General features: G+C 44.5%; 2 protein-coding genes across 6 annotated transcripts in view; both read right to left on the reverse strand.

Moving 5' to 3' along the window:
- TTC21B (tetratricopeptide repeat domain 21B) overlaps window positions 1-14,626 on the reverse strand; it is a 58,486-nt gene extending 43,860 nt beyond the window's left edge. The window contains exons 1-5 of one of the 2 annotated variants that reach the window (XR_014173713.1): window positions 14,342-14,626; window positions 11,816-11,945; window positions 4,898-5,008; window positions 2,749-2,915; window positions 1,204-1,326 (exon numbers count right to left, since the gene is read on the reverse strand). Coding sequence is in view for 1 of the 2 variants with exons in the window: in XM_081934714.1 (XP_081790840.1) it covers window positions 1,204-1,326; window positions 2,749-2,915; window positions 4,898-5,008; window positions 11,816-11,945; window positions 14,342-14,362 (552 nt within the window). In the remaining variant the exon portion in view is untranslated. The remainder of the gene's footprint in view (window positions 1-1,203; window positions 1,327-2,748; window positions 2,916-4,897; window positions 5,009-11,815; window positions 11,946-14,341) is intronic. The other variant, XM_081934714.1, reaches the window with a different exon arrangement.
- A 4,487-nt stretch (window positions 14,627-19,113) lies between these two features.
- LOC309382980 (sodium channel protein type 1 subunit alpha) overlaps window positions 19,114-24,096 on the reverse strand; it is a 136,377-nt gene continuing 131,394 nt past the window's right edge. For all 4 annotated transcript variants that reach the window (XM_081934984.1, XM_081934983.1, XM_081934985.1 and 1 more), the window contains one exon: window positions 19,114-22,447. In XM_081934984.1, the coding sequence (XP_081791110.1) occupies window positions 21,273-22,447 (1,175 nt within the window). In that variant the 3' untranslated portion in view covers window positions 19,114-21,272. The remainder of the gene's footprint in view (window positions 22,448-24,096) is intronic.

Genomic DNA, 24,096 nt, shown 5'->3' on the forward strand with positions numbered 1-24,096 from the left:
CCCGGTGTGTGGAAGCCGTACGGGTCTGGATGGATGACAACCGACTCAAGCTCAACCCCTCCAAGACGGAGTGGCTGTGGGTTCCGCCCCCCCGGTTCAACCAGCTAATCCCATCCCTGGCCATCGGGGGCGTACAACTTGCCCCCGTGGAGCGGGCGCGCAATTTTGGCGTCCTCCTGGATGCCCGGCTGTCCATGGATGACCATGTGACAGCCGTGGCAAGGGGGGGCGTTCCACCAGGTTCGCCTGGTGCGCCAATTGCGCCCCCTACTGGACCGGGACGACTTGCGCACAGTCATTCATGCACTGGTGACGGCTCGCCTGGACTACTGTAACGCTCTCTACATGGGGCTTCCCTTGAAATGCACTCGGAGACTGCAGTTGGTCCAGAATGCGGCCGCGCGGGTAATTATGGGGAGTACAAGGTACTCCCATGTGACACCTTTCCTGCGCGAGCTGCACTGCCTTTCTGTGGTCTATCGGGTGCGTTTCAAGGTCTTGATAACGATCTTTAAAGCGCTCCATGGCTCAGGACCTAGATACCTGCGGGATCGTATTCTGCCCCATACATCCCTGCGACCAATTCGCTCACACAGAGAGGGACTTCTCCAGGTGCTGTCCACCAGACAGTGCCGGGGGGCGGCGCCTAGGAGCAGAGCCTTCTCTGTGGCGGGCCCAGCCCTGTGGAATGACCTCCCCCCGGATATTAGGATTACCTCTGACCTCCGCGCCTTCCGTGTAAAGCTCAAGACCCACCTATTCCAAGTAGCTGGCCTGGCTCAACCATAGTTTGATGATATCGCTCCTGACGGGTTTTTTAATTTTGTGATTTTATTTAGGGGATTTTAAACTGTGATTTTAATTGTTTCCATCCATCTGTCTACCTCCTCCACGCATATGTCTATTTTGTGTATGTATTGTCCATATTTGTATTTTATATGTTTTTATTGTACGCTGCCCCGAGTCCTTCGGGAGAGGGTGCGGCTAACAAATAAAATTTTATTAATCAGATTCTTAGGACCCTCTATTCAAATCACACAAAATAAGAAATTAAGAGGAGAGAGAATAAATAGCATTCTGAATGCAAAAGAAGGTTGCTTTGAACTGCTCCTTCATCCTGCATTAATCTGGGCAAGATCAGTCTGCATCAGCCGCAATGTTTGTTACTACTTAGATGCATTTAAAAGCTTTTTATACACTTACTTTACCCATCAGGCCAAAAATATCATTCCCATTTTGGAGCCCTTCATCAAAACATTTTCCGGCTTTTTTGATGCTTGCTTCTTTCCCACTAGTCACATCAAGCCATCCTTTTAGAATCCACCCCTGGAAGAACAAAGCAAAACATTAAATGATGCAACACTATGCTGCTGTTACTGGATACATTTTTTAAAAAATCAAATAAAGTTCTACTTAACATAAATACAGTAATTTATGCAATGCAAAAGACTGATATATGTTCCGTGGTGTTCCTATATGTGCCGTTATAGCCATAACACTTAAACTTATATACCACTTCACAGTGCTTCAACCGCCATCGCTGTTTACAGAATCAGCATATTTCCCCCAACAATCTGGGTCTTCATTTTACCAACCTTGGAAAGATGAAAGGCTGAGTCAACCTTGAGCCAGTTGGGATCGAACTCCTGGCTGTAGGCAGTGAGTTTGCCTGCAATTCTGCATTCCAACTACTGCACCACCATGGCTCAAGGGATGGGATGGATATAATGCTTAAAGTGTTATGATGTTTCCTATTTATCCATCCCCATTAAGAGGCCTGCTTCAGATAGGCAGAAAGACAACTCTGGCACACTGATGAACTGCTCTAAAAGCTACTGTGAAAGCTAGAAGGACCAAAATCATGAGACCACAGAGATATTACAATGACAATCCATAGATGTTAACCGCTCCTTCCACTAAGAAGCAATCCACCTTTAGCCCATCCAGACACTCAGGCAGGAAGAAGAGATGTAAGGTTTGAACCTCAGGATGGATATAAATAAATATAAGGCTTTCCTTATTTGGCCTTCCTAATATCTGTAATAAAATAGCTTATCAAACAGCTAAATCCTTGAATTTCACCCTTGCAGTCCAAGTCATAGTCCTGCCAAGAAGCTTGGCATCTTTTCAAAAGCATATGGAATATTAGCATAACAGGTTAATAACAAAGAAAACTAGTTGGCAAAGAAAGCATCTAGGATTTCAGGATTCTTCCATTTAAAATGGCTGGATGTTTTTTTTAAAAAAATAACCCTTTCTAACCCCCAAGTGATCCAAGATCTACTACTGAGTGTTTTGAGGCTCCTAAAAAATGGAAAGCAACAAAGCAACTTGGGAAAATCAGCAAATACATAGGGTGTTCCAAGTTGTGTGAATAGAAGACAAAACTACCAATAGTTACCCCCCCATATATATGCTACTATATCTGCAGGGAACAGCACTTATAAACTAAGTATGAAATAAGTAGTAGCAGAATGTGAACATATTGTGTATCATTGGTCAATAGTACATTCCACTTAAGGAAGCAGGTCTCCCAAACATTAAACTAAAGGGAAACTATCAGGCTATTTTGTAACAGTATCAATATTATCGGTTTTCTTGTAATGTTTTGTACTTCTCATGTGTTAAGGAAGTTAGTGATAATCCACTCTGATATGAAAGATGATCGAGGGCATCGTGAGGCAAACCTGGGAGTGATCAAACCTTGTTTATAGCAAGTACAACACTCAACTATAAGGCATGGGTTACCTCTTTACTGCCATTTGAGATCTTGATCATTCTGTCGATGTATTCGCGGGCTTTCTCATAGCGGCCGATATGCCACAAGAACAGTCCTGCAAAATATAAAGCTTCCTGTCCAGCTGTCTTACGATGCTCCTTCAACTTGGCATCAAGATCCATGATAACTTCCCGATCTAAAAACAAGGGAGAAGAAAGTAATAATCATGTAGTTTGAAGGACCATCATTGAACGATGATTTTGGCAGATTAAAGACGTATTGCGAGATATTACATAACAGCAACCAAACCCTATTAAAAACAACAAAGTAAATGTATTGTAAAGTCATAGAGCAGAAGAACAGCAAATGGTATCTAGCCCCGCCCAGAGGAGGCATTCTGCCGGTTCCCCCCGGTTCAGGCGAACCGGTAGTGGCGGTGGTGGGAGGCTCCGCCCACCAGTCCAGACATCATCATGGATGCAGAAGTGCCACATGCAAGCAAAGCAAGCACGTGTGTGTACGTGCACTCCCGGTTCTGAACCGATAGTAAAAGTAAGAGGATTTCATGCCTGGCTCAGCCAATGTAGGAAATCCACCAGTCTGTGTCCTAAGAGGCCTAACACCCAAACATCTACCCTCTGAAAAGCCCACCATTTTTTTTTAATCATAATCTGTTCTACTGTTGAATGACTGAGAAACGTATTTTAGCCATTTTTGCATATGGGTTTTCATTTTTTTTTTCATATTTCCCCCCAAGAATCATAGTCTCCAGAACCCACTTCATCTTTCTTGTTCTTCTTTAGACCTTTTCCATTTGCCATATTCTTGAATGGCATCATCTAGTACTGAACACAGTAGTCACCAAGACATCCGATAAAGGCGTAAAAATACAATTTTATGTAACTATGATATTAGATTTATTAATCAAGTTTATACTTCCAGGTTTGGCTGTCACACTGCATTTAGTAATTCAGAGGACAGGGAGGGAACAGGGTCTCTGCAGACTTTTGACCTGCCACTGTCACAAGGGGATTTGGAAAAGCGTAGCAGAAATTAAATTTGAGCCTTTACCTATCTAGTGTACTGCAGACATCTACAACTTCCATGCTTTGAATCAATGGATATCTATTTCCTGGAAATTATGAGTGATAAAACATAAAGGGCACCGTCTGAATCCAAATCAGGTAGCTAATTTAATTAAATAAACCATAAAACTGGCCAACCAGTAGTTTATAAATTGGAAATTATGAGATGGATTATTCATCACTATCCAAAACATCCATGTTAAGACCAACTAAAATGAAGTCATCTTCCAGGAGGATTTGAAACCTTGTTCCTACTAATAATTGATAATTTTACAGACAGCTAATTTCTAGTTAGCCGATTATAGAAAGCTGATTTCATATAAACTCATGCTTGAAATATAAGCCTTGCTCATATACTGTGCAAATTTGGACTTCATTAAAGAAACGATCATTTTTTCTTCAAGTTTGCAAAGGCATCTGGAAAGTCAGTTGCCAGATAAACCAAGTTGCTAGATGCAATGTTGTAAAGACATTTGCTATGGGTTGGTTTTGAAAATAATGTTCGGAAGAGATCATTAAGGAAAATAATGACATCATTATTTTCATCATTATTATAATAAAGACACCATTAAGAGTCACGGTGGCGCAGTGGTTAGAATGCAGTACTGCAGGCTACTTATGCTGACTGCTGGCTGCCTGCAATTTTGCAGATCGAAACCTACCAGGCTCAAGGTTGACTCATCCTTCCATCCTTCTGAGGTGGGTAAAATGAGGACCCAGCTTGTTGGGGGCAAAAGGCTGACTCTGTAAACCGCTTCAAAAGGGCTGTAAAGCCCTGTGAAACGGTATATAAGTCTAAGGGCTATGCTATAAAAGAATGGAGAAAGTGGTGATGCAACTAATCAGCACTCAAGGAACTTTGTGAAAAAGATAAAATAATAATGGCATGGGAGAGAGGTCAGGGAAGGAGAGCCTTGTTAGAAGAATAGATGGTTGGTGGTCGCAACAATCCCATCGGGATGGTGAGGTGTGAACATCTCTTTTGTAGCAGAGTCCCGCATGTACCTTCATATTAAAATGGAGAAATAGCATTATTGCAATTCACCATGTGCAAGTATAAAAATTTCCTGAGGACAAATAAGTGAGAGACTACCTGGATTTGATCTTTTTTTATGAGCATAGATCATTGCCATCATTGTGCACAGGCATACTTCTGGCTTGCTTTTAATGGATTCAAGGCTGAGAAGAGCTTCTTGGATGTGCCCTAGGGGAACAAAATCAGTCAGGGGGTAAGTTGCATTCGTTTGTGCAGCAGCACTTTGGCTTCCCCACTATGCCTTCTTCGATGTAATGCTGTAATGAACATGCATGAACATGTTATCATGTGTGTACTTCTAAAGCTTTCATTATTGGTTATGTAAACAATTTATGTATTGACAAAAATGATCACTTAACATCGAAAATGCAAAAAACAGGAGATACAAAAAGACAATACAGCTTAACGACTGGATGCTTAATGACTGTTCAAAGTTACGGCAAGCTCAAAAAGAGTTACTTACAACCCATCCTTAAAGTCACATATAGAACCTGCAGACACGCAATCACATTTTTGGGGCTTGGCAACTGGCTCATATTTGCGACATAGTAATTTCTAAAGCACTCATTCAGGAGAATGGATTCACTTAATGATCATGTGATTCACTTCCTGACTGTAGTGACTCACATTATGAAATAAAATGGGGAGTTGGTTCTTACCTGATACACCCCTTCTCTGGGCAGGTGGAGACAGCGGTCATGCTAGGGTTAACTCAGTCAGTAACTAATAGAACTGAGTCTACCAAAGTGATGTCGTTGCCTCTGAGGAGCATGCTCCCGCTTTTCTTGACGAAGGAGATAAGTAGACTGCTGGGCGGCAAACAATTGCTCTCCATCCTGCAACGTTACAATAGTGCTTCCAGACCTCCCTTTGCGAACTAGGCCAGGACCCAGAAAGGGTGGGGATGACCGCTGTCTCCACCTGCCCAGAGAAGGGGCATATCAGGTAAGAACCAATGCCCCATTCTCCAAGGTTGATGGAGACAGTGGTCATGCATGGGACATACCAAAGCTGGCGTGTCCCCGGGAGGGAATAAGACTGGACTAGGAGCTTGAAAAAGGAAGAACTTGCTGAAGGACTCGTCTTCCGAAGGCCGCATCCGCCGAAGCTTACCTATCCACCTTATAATGGAGGATAAATGAGGTAGGAGTAGACCAGGTAGCCGCCTTGCAGATTTCTTCCACTGAGGCTTGTCGCGTCCACGCCGCTGACGAAGCCGCGCTGCGTGTGGAATGAGCCGTAATATTGGATGGAGGCGTGAGGTGATGTGAGAGGTAAGCCCTTGAGATTGCCGACCTGATCCAATGGCCAATCATAGATGGAGAAGCTTCCAGCCCCTTGTTGGTAGTGTGGAAAGAGACGAAGAGAGCTTCCGTGCGTCTAAAGGTTGCTGTCTTGGCTATGTAGATCTTAAGAGCACGCCTTACATCTAACGTGTGCCATTTGTGCTCCAGACTGTGAGAAGGAGCAGGGCAGAAATTTGGAAGAGTGAGGTCCAGAGATCTATGAAATGCCGAATTGACCTTTGGGACAAAGGTGGGGTCGATGCGAAGGACCACCCGGTCTGGGTGGAACACACACAAATCAGCACGGATGGAAAGAGCAGCCAGTTCTGAGACCCTCTGTGCAGAAGTGATGGCCACCAGAAAGGATGTTTTAAGTGTGAGATGATGCAACGAGGCTGACCTGAGAGGTTCGAAGGGTGGGTCAGTGAGAAAGTCAAGGACTTTGGTCAAATCCCACAAGGGGAAACGGTGAATGACAGGAGGGCAGAGATTAGAAGCTCCCTTAATGAAACTGCGGATGTGAGGATGCAAGGAGAGGGGTTCGTCTCGGTGAAGTGAGAGAACCGAGGAAAGAGCCGACACCTGCCGCCGTAAGATGTTTGGGGAGAGACCCTTATCAAGCTCCTGTTGTAAGAACTCCAAGAGTTGGGGGACCGAAGCCTTTAGGAGGTCCTCACCTCGAGAAAGGCACCAAGTAAGGAAGGTCTGCCACGTGGATTCGTAGATTCGATTAGTGGCTGGGTGGCGGGAAGCCTGTATAGTCTGAATAACAGTCTCAGAAAGGTTAGCCGCCCTCAAGACCTCCCGCTCAGCCGCCAAGTGGTTAGGCCGAGCCAGCGCAGGTCGGGATGGTGAATGGATCCCTGATGAAGAAGCGACGGTATCATTGGGAGATGCCACTGAGGCTCTACTGAGAGATTGACCAGGTCCGGTGTGGCCAATGGGGTGCGATTAGAACGAGCTCGGCCTCCTCTATCATTTTCCGAAGCACTTTCTGTATTAGGGAGAAGAGAGGGAAGGCGTACAAGAGACCGCGAGGCCACCTGCACCGTAGAGCGTCCATCCCTTCTGCGCTTGGTGTCGTGCAGCGAGACATGTACCTGGGCAGTTGTTTGTTGGATGCCGTTGTGAAGAGATCTATAGTTGGACCATCTGGACGACAGCTGGTGGAAGATGCAACGATTCAGGCTCCACTCTGCTGGGTCAATCGTTGTGCAGGTCAACCAGTCTTCCCTAGCGTTATTGGAACCTGAGATGTGTTCGGCGTGGAGAGAGAGAAGGTTGGCTTCCGCCCAGATTCCTAGGTGAAAGGCAGACTCCATGAGAGATACCGCTCTCGTCCCCCCTTGGTGGTTGACGTGCACCTTTTGGCTGTCATGTTGTCTGTCCGAATTAGCACATGTGTGTTGCAAAGAGAGGATTGGAAGTGAAGGAGGGCTAGATGGATGGCCCTCAATTCTAGCCAATTCATACTGTGGGATAGGTCGGAATCAGACCAGAGACCCTGAGCTACTTGATTCTCCAGGTGAGCCCCTCAACCCATCAAGCTCGCGTCCGTCGTAACTATGAGACATGGAGGTTCCCTGAAGAGGGAACCCTGAGCAATGGCCGGGGAAATCCACCACTCCAGAGATTGCAGAACCTCTGGAGTCAAGCTGACCTTCACTAGGGAGCAGCTGCTGTTGGTTTTCTGGAATGGCAGAAGAAACTACTGAAGGCAGTGGCTGTGAAGCCATGCCCAAGGGACGATAGAGAAGCAAGAGACCACCTTCCCCAGCAGTTTAGACAGCTGGAGAAGAGGAACCCGCTGTCTCCTCCACACCTTGTTGGCTAAATCCCTGAGACTGCTCTGGCGTTCCTGAGACAGGAAGACCTTCCCCTGAGACAAATCGATGAGGGCTCCCCAGTGCACTAGGCGAGAGGTGGGAACAAAGTGGCTCTTCTCCCAATTGATGGAGAATCCCACCTCCTGAAGCACTCGCAGAGTGTCCTTGGGATCCCGGAGGGCCTGGGTGCACGACCTGGACAACAAGAGAATGCCGTCCAGGTAGCAAAAGATTCAATGGGTCTGGCACACAAGTGGGCTGCTACAACTGACAGGAGTTTCGTGAAAACCCTTGGGGCTGACGACAGCCCGAAGGGAAGGGCCCGATACTGAAAGTGACGGCCCGCTTAGACAAAGCGGAGGAACCATCTGTGTCGCCTGTGAATGGGCATGTGGAGGTAAGCCTCCGTGAGGTCCACTGATGTGAGGAGATCGTGTCTGCGCACACTCTCTAGAATTGACAGGAGAGAGTGCATTTTGAATCTCCTGTATCTGATGAATCAATTTAGAAATTTGAGATCGAGGATAGCTCTCCAGTCCCCCAAAGACTTTGGCACGATAAAGAGACGAGAATAAAAAACCCGTCCCACCTGGCCTGGAGGACAGGTTGAATGGCCCAAATATGGAGCAGATGATCAACGGCCTGCTCTATTAGGAGCCTTCTTTGAGGATCCCTGGAAATCGGACACGTGACAAAGTGGTTTGGAGGGCTGGAGCGCAAATCCAAGAGAAGGCCGAATCTGATCGTGGACCTGACACACGCGTCGTTGGTGATGTCGTCCCAACGATCCGCGAAGGTCGCCAGACGTTCCCCTATCGGGAGATCCTCCAGACAGTCACTTCTGCCTCTTATAGGAGCAGTTGGAATTGTCCCTGAAGGACTTTCTGGGCTAGAATCTCTGGTTGTTTCTGCCTGATCTGTTGGAAAAGAAAGGGCCCTGTCAGGGAGGGACCTGACGTTGCAGACCTGGCCACAAAAAGGCTGCCTGCGATAAAAGGAGTGGCTCCGACCTTCCTGCTTCTTAGTGGCTGGTTGTAGAACCTTCCGCTTATCTTTGGAGTCTACCAGCAGAGGCTCTAATGGGGGACCAAGAGAAGGGAGGAGGAATAGGGAGAGGAGGCTAGCCTCCACTTGGCCTGGGCCTTCGCCTGCCACTGCTTCAGTAAAAGGAGACGGCGGGTGGAGATGGGGGATCCAATGGCTTTGGACGCAAAACGGGCATCTGATCGTAGCCTCCCGCACACATCCCTACGACCAATCCGCTCTCACAGGGAGGGACTACTACTGGTGCCGTCCACCAGGCAGTGCCAGCGGGCGACGCCTAGGGGTAGGACCTTCTCTGTGATGGGCCCAACCCTCTGGAATGACCTCCCCCCCGACATTAGAACTACCACTGACTTCCGTTCCTTCCGTCAAAAATTAAAGACTCACCTGTTTCGATTAGCTGGCCTGGCACATTCTTAGTTTTTACCTCCCGGTGGATATATTTTAATGGGTAATTTTGGGTAATATTTTAACTCCTGGGTTATTAGAGTTTTTAATGTACTATATTTATTATTCTATATACAGTCTTGCAACCTCCTCCACCTACGTATTTAATTATTAACTGTTTTATGTATGTATTTTATAACGCATTTTAGTGACTGTACACCGCCCCAAGTCCCTTTCGGGAGAGGGGGCGGTCTATAAATACGAATAATAAATAAATAAATAAAATAAATCTACAATGTATTCTAGGGCCACCTTCAATTTGTTAATGTCCCTGTGAGCCCTAGAATCTCGGGCTGGAAGCCGAGCTTGAAGTTGTCTCAGCCATAATAGAGCAGAGTGACTAAAGAAGGAGGCAGAGGAACCCGCTCTAATGGCCCAAGCCGAGGCCTGGTGACCCTTGACCAGAGTTTGTTCTATCCTTTTGTCTTCAGGGCGAAGAGCCTCCTCAGGAGCTGCTGAGGCTGCATTAGGAGAGGAAAGACCAATTATAGGTAAGTCAATAGAAAGCACCTCCAGAGCCTTGGCGAGGTCAGGTCCGACATTATACAGGAGCTTGTCCAAGGTATTGGGGAGGGGACCTGTACCTGGCGACGCCCATTGATTCTGGATATCCAGCAGAATTTTAAATTTAGAATAGTTAATTAATAAATCAAGTTGAGGAGAGAGCAATTAGCACAGCCAGTTCCGATCGAACTGAGTCTAAAAAACCGGGAGCATGTTCCTCAGAGGCGATGACATCACTTTGGTAGACTCAGTTCTATTGGTTACTGACTGAGTTAACCCATGCATGACCACTGTCTCCGCCAACCTTGGAGAAAGGGTCATAAAATTAAGTCAAGTCACACAGTGACCCACTTAATGACAACAACCTATGACCAAAATTTCAGTCCCAACTGTGGCTGTTAAATGAGGGTTACCTGTATTCCTCATATGTCACAGAAAAATGTGCAGTGCTTTCCATATACAGTATACAAGACAATTCTGTGATGAGGAGATTGCAGGGGGGGAAAATCTGATTACCTATTTTTCTCATCCTATAAATAACTTCTGATAATTTCTTGAATTGCATTAACATTATGTAATACTGCATTTGCAATTGGCATCCATTCATGAATTTATGAAACACTATGTTATTTTTACACAAACACACACACTCTAATTAATTGGACCAAATGCTGGTTTTTGGGATTAAAACAAAACCCTCACATTCAACCTTTCAAACACCTAAGATAAGCCTCTTGGTTGACTAAAAGTCATGCATTGCCCAAATGAACCTAAAAGAATTTATTTGAGCAAACGAATTACAAGGGCAACAAATCAATAATTCTTTTCCTTTTCAACAGAAATTGCAGAGATGGATCACATGGGGCTTCAGATGTTAAATTCCAACTAGGCTACCTGATTTGAGCTGCAAAAACTAAACATCCACAAAAAATTACAGCTAGCTGGATTTTTCTGAGATTCTTTTCTGATATCATTAGTGTTCCCAAATTTTTCTATCCAAGCCAGTGGCGTAGCGTGGGTTGTCAGCACCCGGGGCAAGGCAAGTAATTTGCGTCCCCTAAAGCGAGGGCGGCCCGACTGCAGCTGCCCCTGGGTCGGCATCAGTCAAGTGAGGCTCTCCATGCTGGCCTCCTGCCTTCCTCCCGAGGAGGAGCTCGAAGGGCAGCGGGAAAAGGCTCGACTGAAGGGAAGCAGGTGCCGCGGGGGTGGGAGGCGCACCGGGGGCTTCGGGAAGGCGCTGGCTTCCCGGGGCGCTCCAGGCGGAGCGGGAGGACGCGGTGGCGTTGCAGTGGCGGGCAGACGGAGCGCAGCGCAGCGCCGCTCTCCTTCGGCTCCGCCTGGAGCGCCCCGGGAAGCCGGCGCCTTCCCGAAGCCCCCGGTGCGCCTCCCACCCCCGCGGCACCTGCTTCCCTTCAGTCGAGCCTTTTCCCGCTGCCCTTCGAGCTCCTCCTCGGGAGGAAAGAGACGGCCACAGTCCGGCAAAGGGCGGCGCAGGGCAAGTCAGGGCGCCCCCCCAGATGATGCGCCCGGTGCGGCCGGCCCCCCCTGCACCCCCCACGCTACGCCACTGATCCAAGCGCTACCTTTACCCATCCAGCATTACCAAGGGCTGAGGTTCTGCAGCATCCAGGACCCAGTCCCCTAAACTATTTACTAGGCAGAAATAGTGGCATGCATATTTGACTGAAGAACCAAAAGATTTACTTATAGAAACTTTTAAACAAGATGGTTTAAGATTGCAATTCTATGTGCCCCTTCCTGAAAGTAAGGCCCATGAAAAACAATGAAATTTACTTCTTAGCAAGTATTCATTATCAGATGAATAAATAACAACTGCAAGTGTGAAAGTATATAAAGTAAAGAATTACCTTCCATCAAAATGCCATAAGATTGGTAGAAAAGAAACACCGGGTCATTGCTAAATGTCTTCAAGCCTTCATTGGCAATAGTCTGAACATGGCGAAAATAGCCTTCTTGACAGTAATAATTAATTAAAGCCTGAAAGGAAAGGAAAAGACTTGGATTTCCACAAGCAAGCAGGGGAATCAATCACACTCATAAAACAGAGAGAAAGGATTTAGGAGAGTTACTTCCAAAATCTGACAACAATCTCTTTTGCACAGCTTTTTGGTACGTTTTCCCCAAGCTGATGCATTTGCCCAAGATGATACAACTGCAGAATCCTCAAGCAAAGAAAGACTTTCCCCACATGGTGCCTAGTCTTTTGGCCTCCTGAAGTATTCAAGTATTTCATGATTCCTGTACAATTTCTATGAGTGACTTGTTGATTTAGTGCAGTGATGGCTAACCATCACTTTCTCCTCGCGTGCCAAAATGTATCCTCGCATGCCCACACCCATAATGCAATATGCCCCACCCTCCTGCGCATGTGTGCATGACTCCCATGTCCCCCCATCTGCCTGCCATGACCTCCGCACATGTGCATGACCCCTGCACATGTGCATGACTCCCCATGCATGCGCGAGACTCCCCCTTCTCACTCCGTTATGGCAAGCCTCCCTGCAGCCTCCTGGGACCAAAAATGGGTCGAGGGGGGAGGGCGCGGCAGAGACCCACAAATCAGCTGGCAAGTGGGAGGCGCACACGCATAGGCGGTGGAGCTGAGCTGGGCGGCAGTTCGGGTGCCCACTGTGGTACAGGTGCCATAAGTTCATCATCACGGATTTAGTGCATCTGGTATTTTCCAAAGGCTGAGAAAAAAGTGACTAGCCCAAAAGTCACCACCAAACTTGAGTAGGGCTTTGAACCTGCATCTCTCCAGCCATCCTGGAAGTTGGGATCTCAGCTTGAAGTTTGAAGGACAGCTTACAAAAGGATGGTGTAAGGGGGGAAGCCAGTCTTGACCGATTGCCATTTGTTTCTCTGGCACTTGACCTTATCTGCATTACAAATGCTGACCTTTTATGCTTTGCACATATAACATAAACTTCATGACCGTTTGTTTTGCACAGGCATTCTTCGCAAAAGCAAAGCATTCGAACAATTCTCCACCTTAGAACTGCTCTCGAGAGATGCCTTTTCCCAGTCAGCATCAGCTTTCAAAAAAACAGCTCAGACACAAGCATAAGCAATGTGGGTTGCTGTTGTTTCAGGTTCAGATGCTTCCAAATTTACACCCCTTCTCCCTCAAATTGCAATTGCTGCTTCTTTGGGTCCCAGATTTGCCTCACTGATGTGCTCTTCGGATGCGCACACAACTGGCATGGCAACTTTCAGGATTTTAGCCAGGAATTCTGGGAGTCGTAGTTCCAAGGTAACCGAGAGGGAAGGAGTGGGCGTTCTCAGCGCAGGGGGCTGGAAGCTTGGCAACTTTACGACTTGTGGACTTCAACTCCCAGAATTCCTCAGCCAGCGCTGGCTGAGGAATTCTGGGAGTTGAAGTCCACAAGTCGTAAAGTTGCCAAGCTTCCAGACCCCTGCTCTAGCTAGCGTTTAATGACGCCTGTGTTCGTGTGCTGAGGGGACTGGCTCACACATACACTCGGCTTCCTACAAAAAATCATAGCCATCCTCAGGAGGAAAACGTGTCGCCTCTGGGTTTTAAGGCAGACAAGTGAAAGGGGGCGGTGGGTGGGTGGGTGGGCAATTTCAAAGGTCCTGGAGAAAAAGAGCAAAGCCCGGTACGGGTACCGAGGCCAAACCCTGCGGGAAGCAGGGATCCGCTACTCCATGCAAAACCGCCAGGGCTTTGCAGAACCCGTGCGGGGAAGGGGAGCCTGACCTTCCTCGCCCAGCTGCTGCCGGCGTTGTTTTCCCGGAGCTTGGTGTCCTTCCCTAGGAAGGAGGAACATCAAGGCCGGGAAGGAGAAGCGTCGGAAAACGGGGCTGCCATTGCCAGAAAGGAGGAAGGAAGACGCTGGGCGATGCACGGCGGCGAGGAAATGGGGGGTCGCTGCGCCGTGGAAGGAAGGAGGGAGGGAGGGAGGAAGAAAAAGAAATAAAGAGAGGGAAGGAAGGAAAGAAGGGGAAAGGAGATAGGGAGGAAGGAAGGAAGAAAGAGGGAAAGAAGGAAGGAGGGAGGGAGGAAGGAAAGGGAGAGAAAAGGGAGGGAGGAAGAAAGGAAGAGAAAGAGGGAAGGCAAGAAGGGGGGGAAGAGAGAAAGGGAGGAAAAAAGAAAGAAAGAGGGAAGGAAGGAAGGAAAGGAGAGAAGGAAGGGCGGAGGGAGGGAAGAGGGAGGGAAGAAAAAAGAGGGAATGAAGGGGAGAGGAGAGAGGAGGAAGAGAGGGATGAAAGGGAGAGAAGGAGGGAGGGAGGGAAGGAAGAGGGAGAGAAGGAGGAAGGAGGGAGTGGAGAGGAGAGAGGGAGGGAGAGAGAAAGAAAGAGGGAAGGAAGGGGAGAGAAGGAGGGAGGGAGGAGCAGAGTTTCCAACCAACCTGCAGGAAGGAAGACTCCATGGCCGCTGAAGAATCCAAGCGGTAGCAACACCCGTTGCCAGTGCAACAGGATGGCCCCCAAACGTCAGGGAAAGGTGGAGCTTAAAGCCAAGAGCGACGCTTCGCCTTTGAATGGCAGGAGAGCCGGGTGGCAGCTCCTCCCCTCCCCTGGAAACGCCGCAGTGCCTTTCAGCGGATTACAATTCGGTGACTCCCGCGGTTTTTGCAGCCCGAAGCCAAAGGAGGCGAGACCGAACTCCCCTCTAGGAAGGTTGAGTGGGTTGGCCCTGTCCCTGTCCTTTCACCCGAGATCGGCTGCCTCGGAGCCGTGAAAAGCCCCACGAGCCTATTCTGTGTGAACCGGATCCGCTCAATCTCCCCCCCCCTCCCGATAATGCGCAACGAAACAGAAAGAAGTGGGGTCTTCCTCCCAGCCTTTCCCAGGGTTCTCGAACTCCTGCGCGGGATCCTCGAACGCGCCCGATGGGTTTCTGTCAAGACCCATCGCCTGGTGGAGTTTATTTCAGTAGGGTGCGTGTACGCACAAAGACAACGGCGGCCTTAAAAAAAAAGGTGTGCCAATCTAATCTTGATTGACTGCATGGGCATTTAATATGGTATTGTTTTTAAAGCCAAAATAGGTAAGAATTACAGGATGCCCTATCTCCCGCCCCCCAAAGAGAAAACCCAAAACCCATGTGAGCATATTTCTGAGAGGGGCCCACCCAAATCTCAGTTATGCATCTCAAATTGGTCACCACCCATAATCAGATGATGAATGGCACCAGATTGATTACAACTCCATTTGGCATTCAGAAGAAATAGCCAAAGCCCAGTGCCACTGAGATCCAATAACTTAGTATGGAAGCAAATACTGAGGGCCAGATCTCAAACAGCTGACCATTTAAGATTAAGGGAGGGAGGGAATAAAGCTTTAAAGTGAGAGAAAGGTTCCTGGTTTTAAAAGACTAAAGGTGATGACAAGCATTCAAGAAAGCTAATAATAGAAAGATAAGCAAGAGCCAATGGAGGATGGGCAAAGCTTCCTTCCTTCCTTCCTTCCTTCCTTCCTTCCTTCCTTCCTTCCTTCCTTCCTTCCTTCCTTCCTTCCCTCCCTCCCTCCCTCCCTCCCTCCTTCCTATCTCCTGGCGATGTGCCTATTGAATTGAAGGAGGGTAGATCAGAAGGCAAGATCCAGGCCTTTCAGATCTTCCAGCAGTGCACTCATTACCACTTGTAACTGAGTACATCTATCTTGCTGTTGGTTGTTGTCTTCTGTCTCTTTCTCAGCATGAAGCTTTTTCCAGAGAACTAGGTCTTCACACAACGTGTCCCAAGTAGGGTAATTCAAGCCTAGTTATTTGTGCCTCAAGTGAGAACTTGAGTTGAATTGTTCAATAATCCCTTGGCTTGCTCTTGGCTTTCCACAGTATTCTCAGGTGTCTTTTCCACCCCCAAAGTTCGTAAGTGTTAATAAACTATCTTGCCTCTTCAAAGCCCAACATTAGCTTCCTTAGAGAGAGAAAGGTAGTAACTCTGTTAAAAGAACATTAATGTCCTACAATAATTGCACACATAGAAGTTAGAGTAATTTGTCATGGACAATTCAGAACAGTAGAGCTCCACACTTGAGGAAAAGTAAAATAGTTGAACCCTAAACAATGGGAAAGCAAATATTTCAGGGGTGTCCAAACTTGGGAACTTTAAGACTTGTGGACTTCAACTCCCAGAATTCTGGGAGTTGAAGTCCACAAGTCTTAAAGTTCCCAAGTTTGGACACCCCTGAAATATGTTAATGGAAGTTGATGGCCACAAGGTGGGAAACCATTTAGCATTTAGATTGTACTTTTAATGTCCAGATGTCCATACTGACTACTGTAATAAATATTATATGCACATCTGTTGATGTTTTAGAAGGCATTTTATTGTCTTTTCTACAGTATGCCTGTCTATGCTTTCTTTCCTAGGTTAGGGCTTCTCACATGTTGTTCATTTTATTATTATGTATCTTTACAGGTCAGTTCAATAAAGACTATCTCCATCTCCTAACTACAGTGGCTGGAAATAGAGTAATTCAAGACACTGAGTGGCAGCAAACTGGAAAAGACTGGTGTGAACCAGGACCAAGAACCTAAGTCAGGGGTCTCAAACTGGCTGCCTGCGGGCTGGATGCGTCACGTGCAGGCCACGCCCACCCTAGCTCCGCGAAGGGGAAAAACATTGTAAAATGTCATGTGACAGCAACGTGACGTGGCGAGTTTGACACTCATGGCCTAGGTTATGAGCAGACATCTCCTGCACTGGAGCAAATGTATTCCTCCTCATCTCTCCTCAAAGCACATAACATATCCTTCAAATTTGCCTTATAGGGCTAATAGATATTCATAATTTGATTAAAATAAACATAGGAGTTGAGATAGGGAGAGGAAATTACCCTGTTTAATTCCACTGATGGACGTATTTCTGGCTCGTGACAATGTATTCCTTAGCAAAGAAAAACAACAAGAACCCTGGATATAGAAAATCAAAATAACTCTTCCCCCTCTCCCCCATGAAATCTTATTTTCAATTGAGGGAAGTTTGTATTATTTCTTGGGCATAGAAGAAATCCTGCTGCATGTGGTCTACAATCAGAATTTCCATCCTGAAAAGAAATCCTAATCAAGGAACAAAACTCTTTTAATTAATACTTAGTGCAATATTTCTTCCCCCCCTCCCAATCAGTATGGAAATATTTTTGTCTTTGTAATATTTTTTTAAAAACCTTTTAAAAAGGGATAATTTCTCAGATGTATCTAGTCAAACAAAAATTATCTTACATTTAATTTTAGTTTTACCCATTCTTTAGAGCATTTTTAAAATTTAATCATTGTTATTTCCACAGTTCTACCCTGTTTCACTGAAAATAAGACCTCCCCAGATAATAAACCTGATTGGACTTTTGAGTGCATGTGCTAAGATAAGCCCTCCCCGAAAATATTGCAACAGAGCAGCAGCCATGAGGTGACCACACTCGCCGTCTCCTGCACCTCAAAAATAATAAGACCTCCCCGAAAATAAGGCCAAGCGCTTATTTCGGGGGTTAAAAGAAAATAAGATCATGCCTTATTTTTGGGGAAACAGTAGTATAGGTAGTCCTCAACTTATGACCACAATTGAGCCCAAAATTTCCATTGTTAATGTTAAGCAAAGCAATTGTTAAGTGAGTTATGCCCCATTTTATCTTTTTTGCAATAATTGTTAAGCAAATCACTACAGTTGTTAAATGATTTATATAGTTATTAGGACAATCCAGCTTCCCCTATTGACTTTGCTTGTTGAAAGCTGGCAGGGAAAATAGCAAACGGTGATCACATCTTCCCAGAACTCTGCAGCTATCAATAAATAGATGCTAGTTGCTGAGTCTCTTAATTTTGATCACATGACTAAGGGGATGCTGCAATAGTTTGTTTGAAAACCAGTGATAAGTTTCATTTTTCAGACCTGTTGTAATTGTCACTGAGTGGTTCAAGAAATACCTGTATGCTGAATAATAGCAATGTATGGAGGCACTACTTTCAGGCAATCATTAAAGTAGCTGTTGATATTTTGGCAAATAAAGTGAACTAGTTTCCAACACGTACACAGAATTTTCAGCTGTCTCTGGCTAGGAGGAAAAGCTCTTGTTTTTCGAACCACAGTTATCATTTATTCATTTTTTAATTCACTTTCCTATATTGCACATGAATTACACATTTCTGTTACGTTATTTAACTAAACGTGGCTAAACACAGAGATAATTAAATGGAACAGGTAGAAAATAGATGATGGCAAGAAAGAGATTTAATTAATCTAATATAGTAGTCTCAGATACAATACACTGATACATTTGTTTTAATAAATTGTGACACATTAAGTGCCAATTTTTCAAAAGCGCAGGATCCCTACTTGAGTTGATACAATCTTTCTATTTTTGGGATTGAAGGCCCAAAATCACTGCTCATGATGTTCACGGATATACTTTTTCAGAAGATAATGTAGTGACCCTTCTCACTATACTAATGGTGGTGAACCTATGCCACGTCTGCCTGAGGCGGCACACAGAGCCCTCTCTGTGGGCATGTGCGCCATCATCCCAGCTCTGTTTTGGGTCTCTGCCGTGCATGCGCATGCACCTCCCGCCAGCCAGCTGGTCTTTGGGTCTCTGTTGCACATGCACAGGGCGCATGCATTCGTAGAACGCGGGGGCACATGGCGTCCGCCACCTTAGTTTGGGTGCGTGCACGCACTTTGGGCACTTGGTGCCTAAAAGGTCCGCCATCACTGCGCTATGCCACATGCTTTTAATTCTAGTCTGGATTTACTTGGTTCCTGGGGAAGGAAGTAGGATCACTTCTAAATTGTGCACCAATGCAAGCACCTTCCATTTTTATTTTCAAAGATGTTTTTGGCCTCAGCTTTTCATTTAAAAGAACTTTTAAAATCTAAAGGTTAGGTGGGGCAAAGAGTTAGAGGGATGCCCAGAAGTCTTTTGGGTAAGCTGGTATCCACAGGCACAAATGAAGGACCACGAGGATGGTCAAGGATGATACAGCTTTCCAACTTGGAGCAAGTGAGGGCCTAGGACTGTTTCCTGCTTGAACTGATGATCATGATCTGTGGAAATTGTGGAATTATCTCTTGTGTTGGATTCAGGGAATCACATACATGACACCAAACGTTGCCGTGTAATTTCTGTGTTCTCTTTCACAGCAAAAAATCGGTGGAACTTTATTCCATGTAAGTATGTTTAATGAACATTTTAGTCACATTCTTATTTATGACAGCTTGAACTTCATTTTTATTTTAGAGATGAAAAATAACCAAGGAAATTACAATAAAAAAGTAATCTTTATTATTTTTGCACATTGGTAATTATGTATAACATTATTGAGAATATTAGTAGCATTTCCTGCATGCAATTCAACAATACAATAAGTTGATAGCTTATTAAAAGAAAGCTTCTATATTTAACATATATAAGAAACATAAAATTTCTGGATGTATTTGGTTATATAATTTTGCTATTCTTTTCTGTGAAAAAATACCGATATATTAGCAATGATTCTAAAGCATGGAATCAAGTAAATGTCCACAGTTAGCATTAAATAATTCCAGGAAAAATATTGTGTTTCTGAGAGAGAGAGAAAAATGCTACATTTTCTGATGCAGGCACAGCTAAAAATATCAAACCAAATCTTACATCCTTTTCTTACAGCAAAGAATAGCTGTTTGGAAGCTAGCAAAATTGGGATATTTCTTTCACAAATCATTGAATTATTGCATCTTGAAAATATTAGCAAGTACAATTTAAAAAGCAGAAAGCTACAATTACCCGTCTCTTCTTCATTTCTTGTTTTCTGATATTCTTTCATGAAAAAGTGCTATGGAAAGAAACTAACTTAAAAGGCTGCAACATCAACCTGAAGATAAAATTCTTTCTTATTTTATGTACAGAATGCTCAAAAATAACACAACTTGATCTTTACAATATTTATATTTCCTTATAAAATTCTACCCACATTATTTTCAACAGGTTTAGGCATTTGCAGTATACTCTGTACAGTTCGGCTATACATTGGATTTGTTTACTTAAAATGTTAAAATGACAAACGAAAGAAAAAGATTTCTCCAATATTGCTTAATGATAGGAGAGAATGAGGTCTTGTTGAACTCTTTTTTCCCCCCCGCTTTACCTCTGACATTTGGCTTCCTGTATTTAAGATTCTGGCCAGTCTAAAGAAGAGAAGCGTAGGCAATATAAACATGCATTGATTGAATCCAAACTACCTATAATGGTACAGAATACATCGTCTTACCTGCTGAAAGCTTGCACACTAAACTTATTGTGGTACATACATAATGTGCTCGGATCATTATTCATTTGCTCAAACGTGCACCACAAGTAAAGGACTATTTACACAACAGAGGGCTCTTCATTAGACACACAGGTTGGCAACTCTGCTGAGAGTTGAAGATGGCGAAACAATATTGCAGAAGAAGGAAAAAAAGTAAACGTATTATAATGGAAATGGGAGTCTGTTCGGGACCGGTGGGGAAGAGAGGATGGTTGGAGGTCACACTGATGTAAGTGACACCACACAAGATAAGACAAACAACCAAGACATAAAACCAGTAATTTCCGACTCCAGTTCTTGTGAGATTTAATTGTCTGTGCAAAAATAATCCATTTGGTTTATTGTTGGTTAAGCACCTCAACATGGAACATTCCTTCAGGGTTAACAGAGTTGTTGAAAACCTGTTGCTCTTCCTAATCAAATGCTTTTCCCCCCATGCGTGATTGAGAAGTGCAGCATGCCTCCATGCAAATCATTTTGGTGTGCATATAAGAGAGTCATAACATAGAACACCTGGGCCTCATACTGGTAATTTACTACTTACCCCCTTTCCCAACATAAACCCCCTTTACAAAAATAGTCACAATGTGTGAATAGAAACAAAGAAAAGGGTGAATCCACCAACCCAGATTTTGTAAAAAGATGACAAATATGGCAGTTGAAATGCAAACAGTAGATACACTAACTGTACTAAGAGTTGTATGCTTAACACACACACACACGCACACACTCACATTCACACACGCACACACCAAAGAAAAGTTCATTTTCCCCCTCAACTCCTTTTACTGGTCCCTGCAGTCTGATTAGCCATTTTTCTCTCCTCTTCAGCAGTGTCAGCTGGTAATGAAAACAGTAACCTCCTGTCATTCTTTCTACATTTTACAGTTGTGTTTTGATAAGGGGTTGCTGTCTTGTTAGAGGCACTGACCTTAGGAATACAGTACATTTGTAAAAACTGTCTGTTTGGCAGAGACCACCTGCAGGAGTTCTGTTGACACAATTACATTACTCACACAGGCTGTAAACAATTGGTCACCCAATCACATAGGTTTTTATTTTTTCTTTTGTACATCTTTGCCTTCCTTTTCATGTTTTTCTTCAACTGGCTTGGTTACACGGTCATAGGATGGTGGGCAGAGAGCTGTTGACATGGTCATGTCTGTCTTTTCGGTGTAAGAGTTTTCATTCATCTTGTCCATGAGGAATTCGTCTTTAATACGTTGGCTAGCCCCTCCTTCGATTTTGTTTTTGTTGTTTAAAAATGAAGCCTTCTTTATTGTTTGTGTCAGACGATAACGCCTGAAAGCCCGCTGGATAATGATAGCTGACAGCTCTTCTTGTTTCCTTTTTAAGGTAGTTGTGATGGGCTCATAGGAGGCTTTGGATGGGTTTGACTGCATAAAGCGGTCTTCCATCTGAATGCGGAGAGCGTCCATCTCTCCACTTTCCCCCAGAACACGTTTGGTGAAAGCAAACAATATATCCAGGCAGTGAATTCTGTCACCACTTACCATGGGCAGGTCCATTGCAATAAGCTGAACCTTGTTGGGTTTAGGTAAGTGAAGAGGAGGTTCCAGAGCAGCTGCAAACTCTGAAAGTTTTTCAAATTCCATAAACTGTGTAGCATCCGGGTCAAACTTTTCCCAGACCTCATAGAACATCTCAAAATCATCCTCGCTCAGAGGTTCAGCACTTTCTTCAGTTGCCACACCAAAGTTCTCCAGAATGACAGCAATATACATGTTGACTACAACTAAAAATGAGATGATTATGTAGCTGACAAAGAAGAAAATCCCAACCGAAGGATTGCCACAGTCTCCTTTGACGGAACTTCCTGGGTGATCTTTTTTAGGGTCGCAGTCTGGAGGCCCGCTGTTTAGGATGGGCGCTAGCAAACCATCCCAGCCAGCAGAGGTGGTGATCATAAAGAGGCAGATCATGCTGTTGCCAAAAGTTTCAAAGTTGAACATGTCATCAATGCCAACTTCTCTCTTCACGTAGGCAAAGTTGGACATTCCAAATATGGCGTAGATGAACATGACCAGGAAAAGGAGGAGACCAATGTTGAACAAGGCAGGGAGAGACATCATCAAGGCAAAAAGCAGAGTGCGGATCCCCTTTGCCCCCTTGATTAAGCGCAGGATTCGACCTATCCTGGCAAGTCGAATTACTCGGAACAAGGTGGGGGACACAAAATATTTCTCAATGATCTCTGCCAAAAACATACCTGTTAAAAATTGAACAAAAGAATCAAGGATATTGTTTATCAGCATCAAACCTTATCTTCCCTTATTGGAACGTCTTTGCAGAAGCTGCCTTAAATTAAATTTACAAACAATTGGTTCCCAGTTTGGTTTGGGCATAGAAGCAAGCCTTGATAACTGCCCTAGTGGAAAAATGGGCAGGTAGTTATGCCCCTTAGTCCTAGATAATCTCAGGGATATTTGAGTCTATTGATCATGACATTCTTCTAGATCAGGGGTGTCAAAGTCACGTTGTCACAGCGGTATCATGTGATGTATCGGGACTTTCCCCCCCTCGCTAAACCAGGCATGGGTGTGCCCTGATCTAGATTAGGCTGGAGTTTAGAAGGCTCTGATTTAGGACAGCCTAAATCCAGTATCAAAAGTAATGGCAGACTTCTACTCTCCTGATAGTACTTGGACTGCAGGCTATTACCAAGCTCGATCTTGTCTTTTAGGCTACATGCACATGAAAATACTAGATGTTCATATATAGTTTAAAAATTGGAAAAAGTGTAATTCATCTACACACAAATGTATTCACTCAATAGTTAAATGAATTAATAAGTTAACATTTTATTTACAAAGGCATTTTAGAATTTAGTTAATTAGCTTTAGATTTGTCAATATTTTTGTTTTGTTTTTATATTACTCAATGGTCTAAACTATTTTATTAATCTCTATTAATCATCTAGAACAGTGGTTCTCAACCTGTGGGTCGGGACCCCTTTGGGGGTCGAATGACCCTTTCACAGGGGTCGCTTAAGACCATAGGAAAACACATATCTTCGATGGTCTTAGGAATCGAGACACCAGTTTTACGGCTGGAGGTCACCACAACATGAGGAACTGTATTAAAGGGTCGCCGCATTGGAAAGGTTGAGAACCACTGATCTAGAAGATCTTTATGAATTTTAATTTGAGCTTTGTAAAAAGTACAAAAAGTAGAATGCAATCTTCCAAAAAGTGTACAAAATGCTTGTGTTAAAGATACTAACATATAATGATAATTTTAAAATTCAGCCCTCATGGACCATGAGACTGTAAGAAGGGAAAATTAACTATGTCAAGATGAACAGATGATTGAACAGAATTTGGTGACTCTTCTTACTATTATCTATGAAGTGTCTTGCAAGCGAAAAAGAATGAGGCAGGCATCTGTTTTGCTATGCTTCATTGTTACATGATTAAATCTTTGTGGCAATTGAAATAAAAGGGACAACCAATGCTTTTAGTTATTTAATTTCCTCCAAGGCAGATGAATTCATACAGATGTACCACCGAATCTCTCTTTCAGAAGACCCGAAGGTTAAGACTATCAGGTTAGCTAATGTCAAAACTTTTTATGTGCAGTGGGAACAAAATACTGGTATTTTGCCAATGTGAAGGGTCTTCCTACCATGCTTTAAGTCATAATTTTTGAAGTAAAATTTAAGCCTCACAGCACTCTGAACTGGCTTGGAAGGTTTCATGGAATAGTAATATAAGAGCTAAAAGGACAAAGGTTAGACAGAAAGAGCTTGAGGCCAATAGATCCATTACAGGAATTATGGAGGTCTGTCAATCATTTCTCTCACTGAGAAATGAACTGTTTTCAGTTCATTCGGACACCTAGGAGGGGAAAAGAGATTTG

Source organism: Natrix helvetica (genome assembly GCF_964273705.1).
Source record: "Natrix helvetica genome assembly, chromosome: 1".
NCBI classification, from domain to species: Eukaryota; Metazoa; Chordata; class Lepidosauria; order Squamata; family Natricidae; genus Natrix; species Natrix helvetica.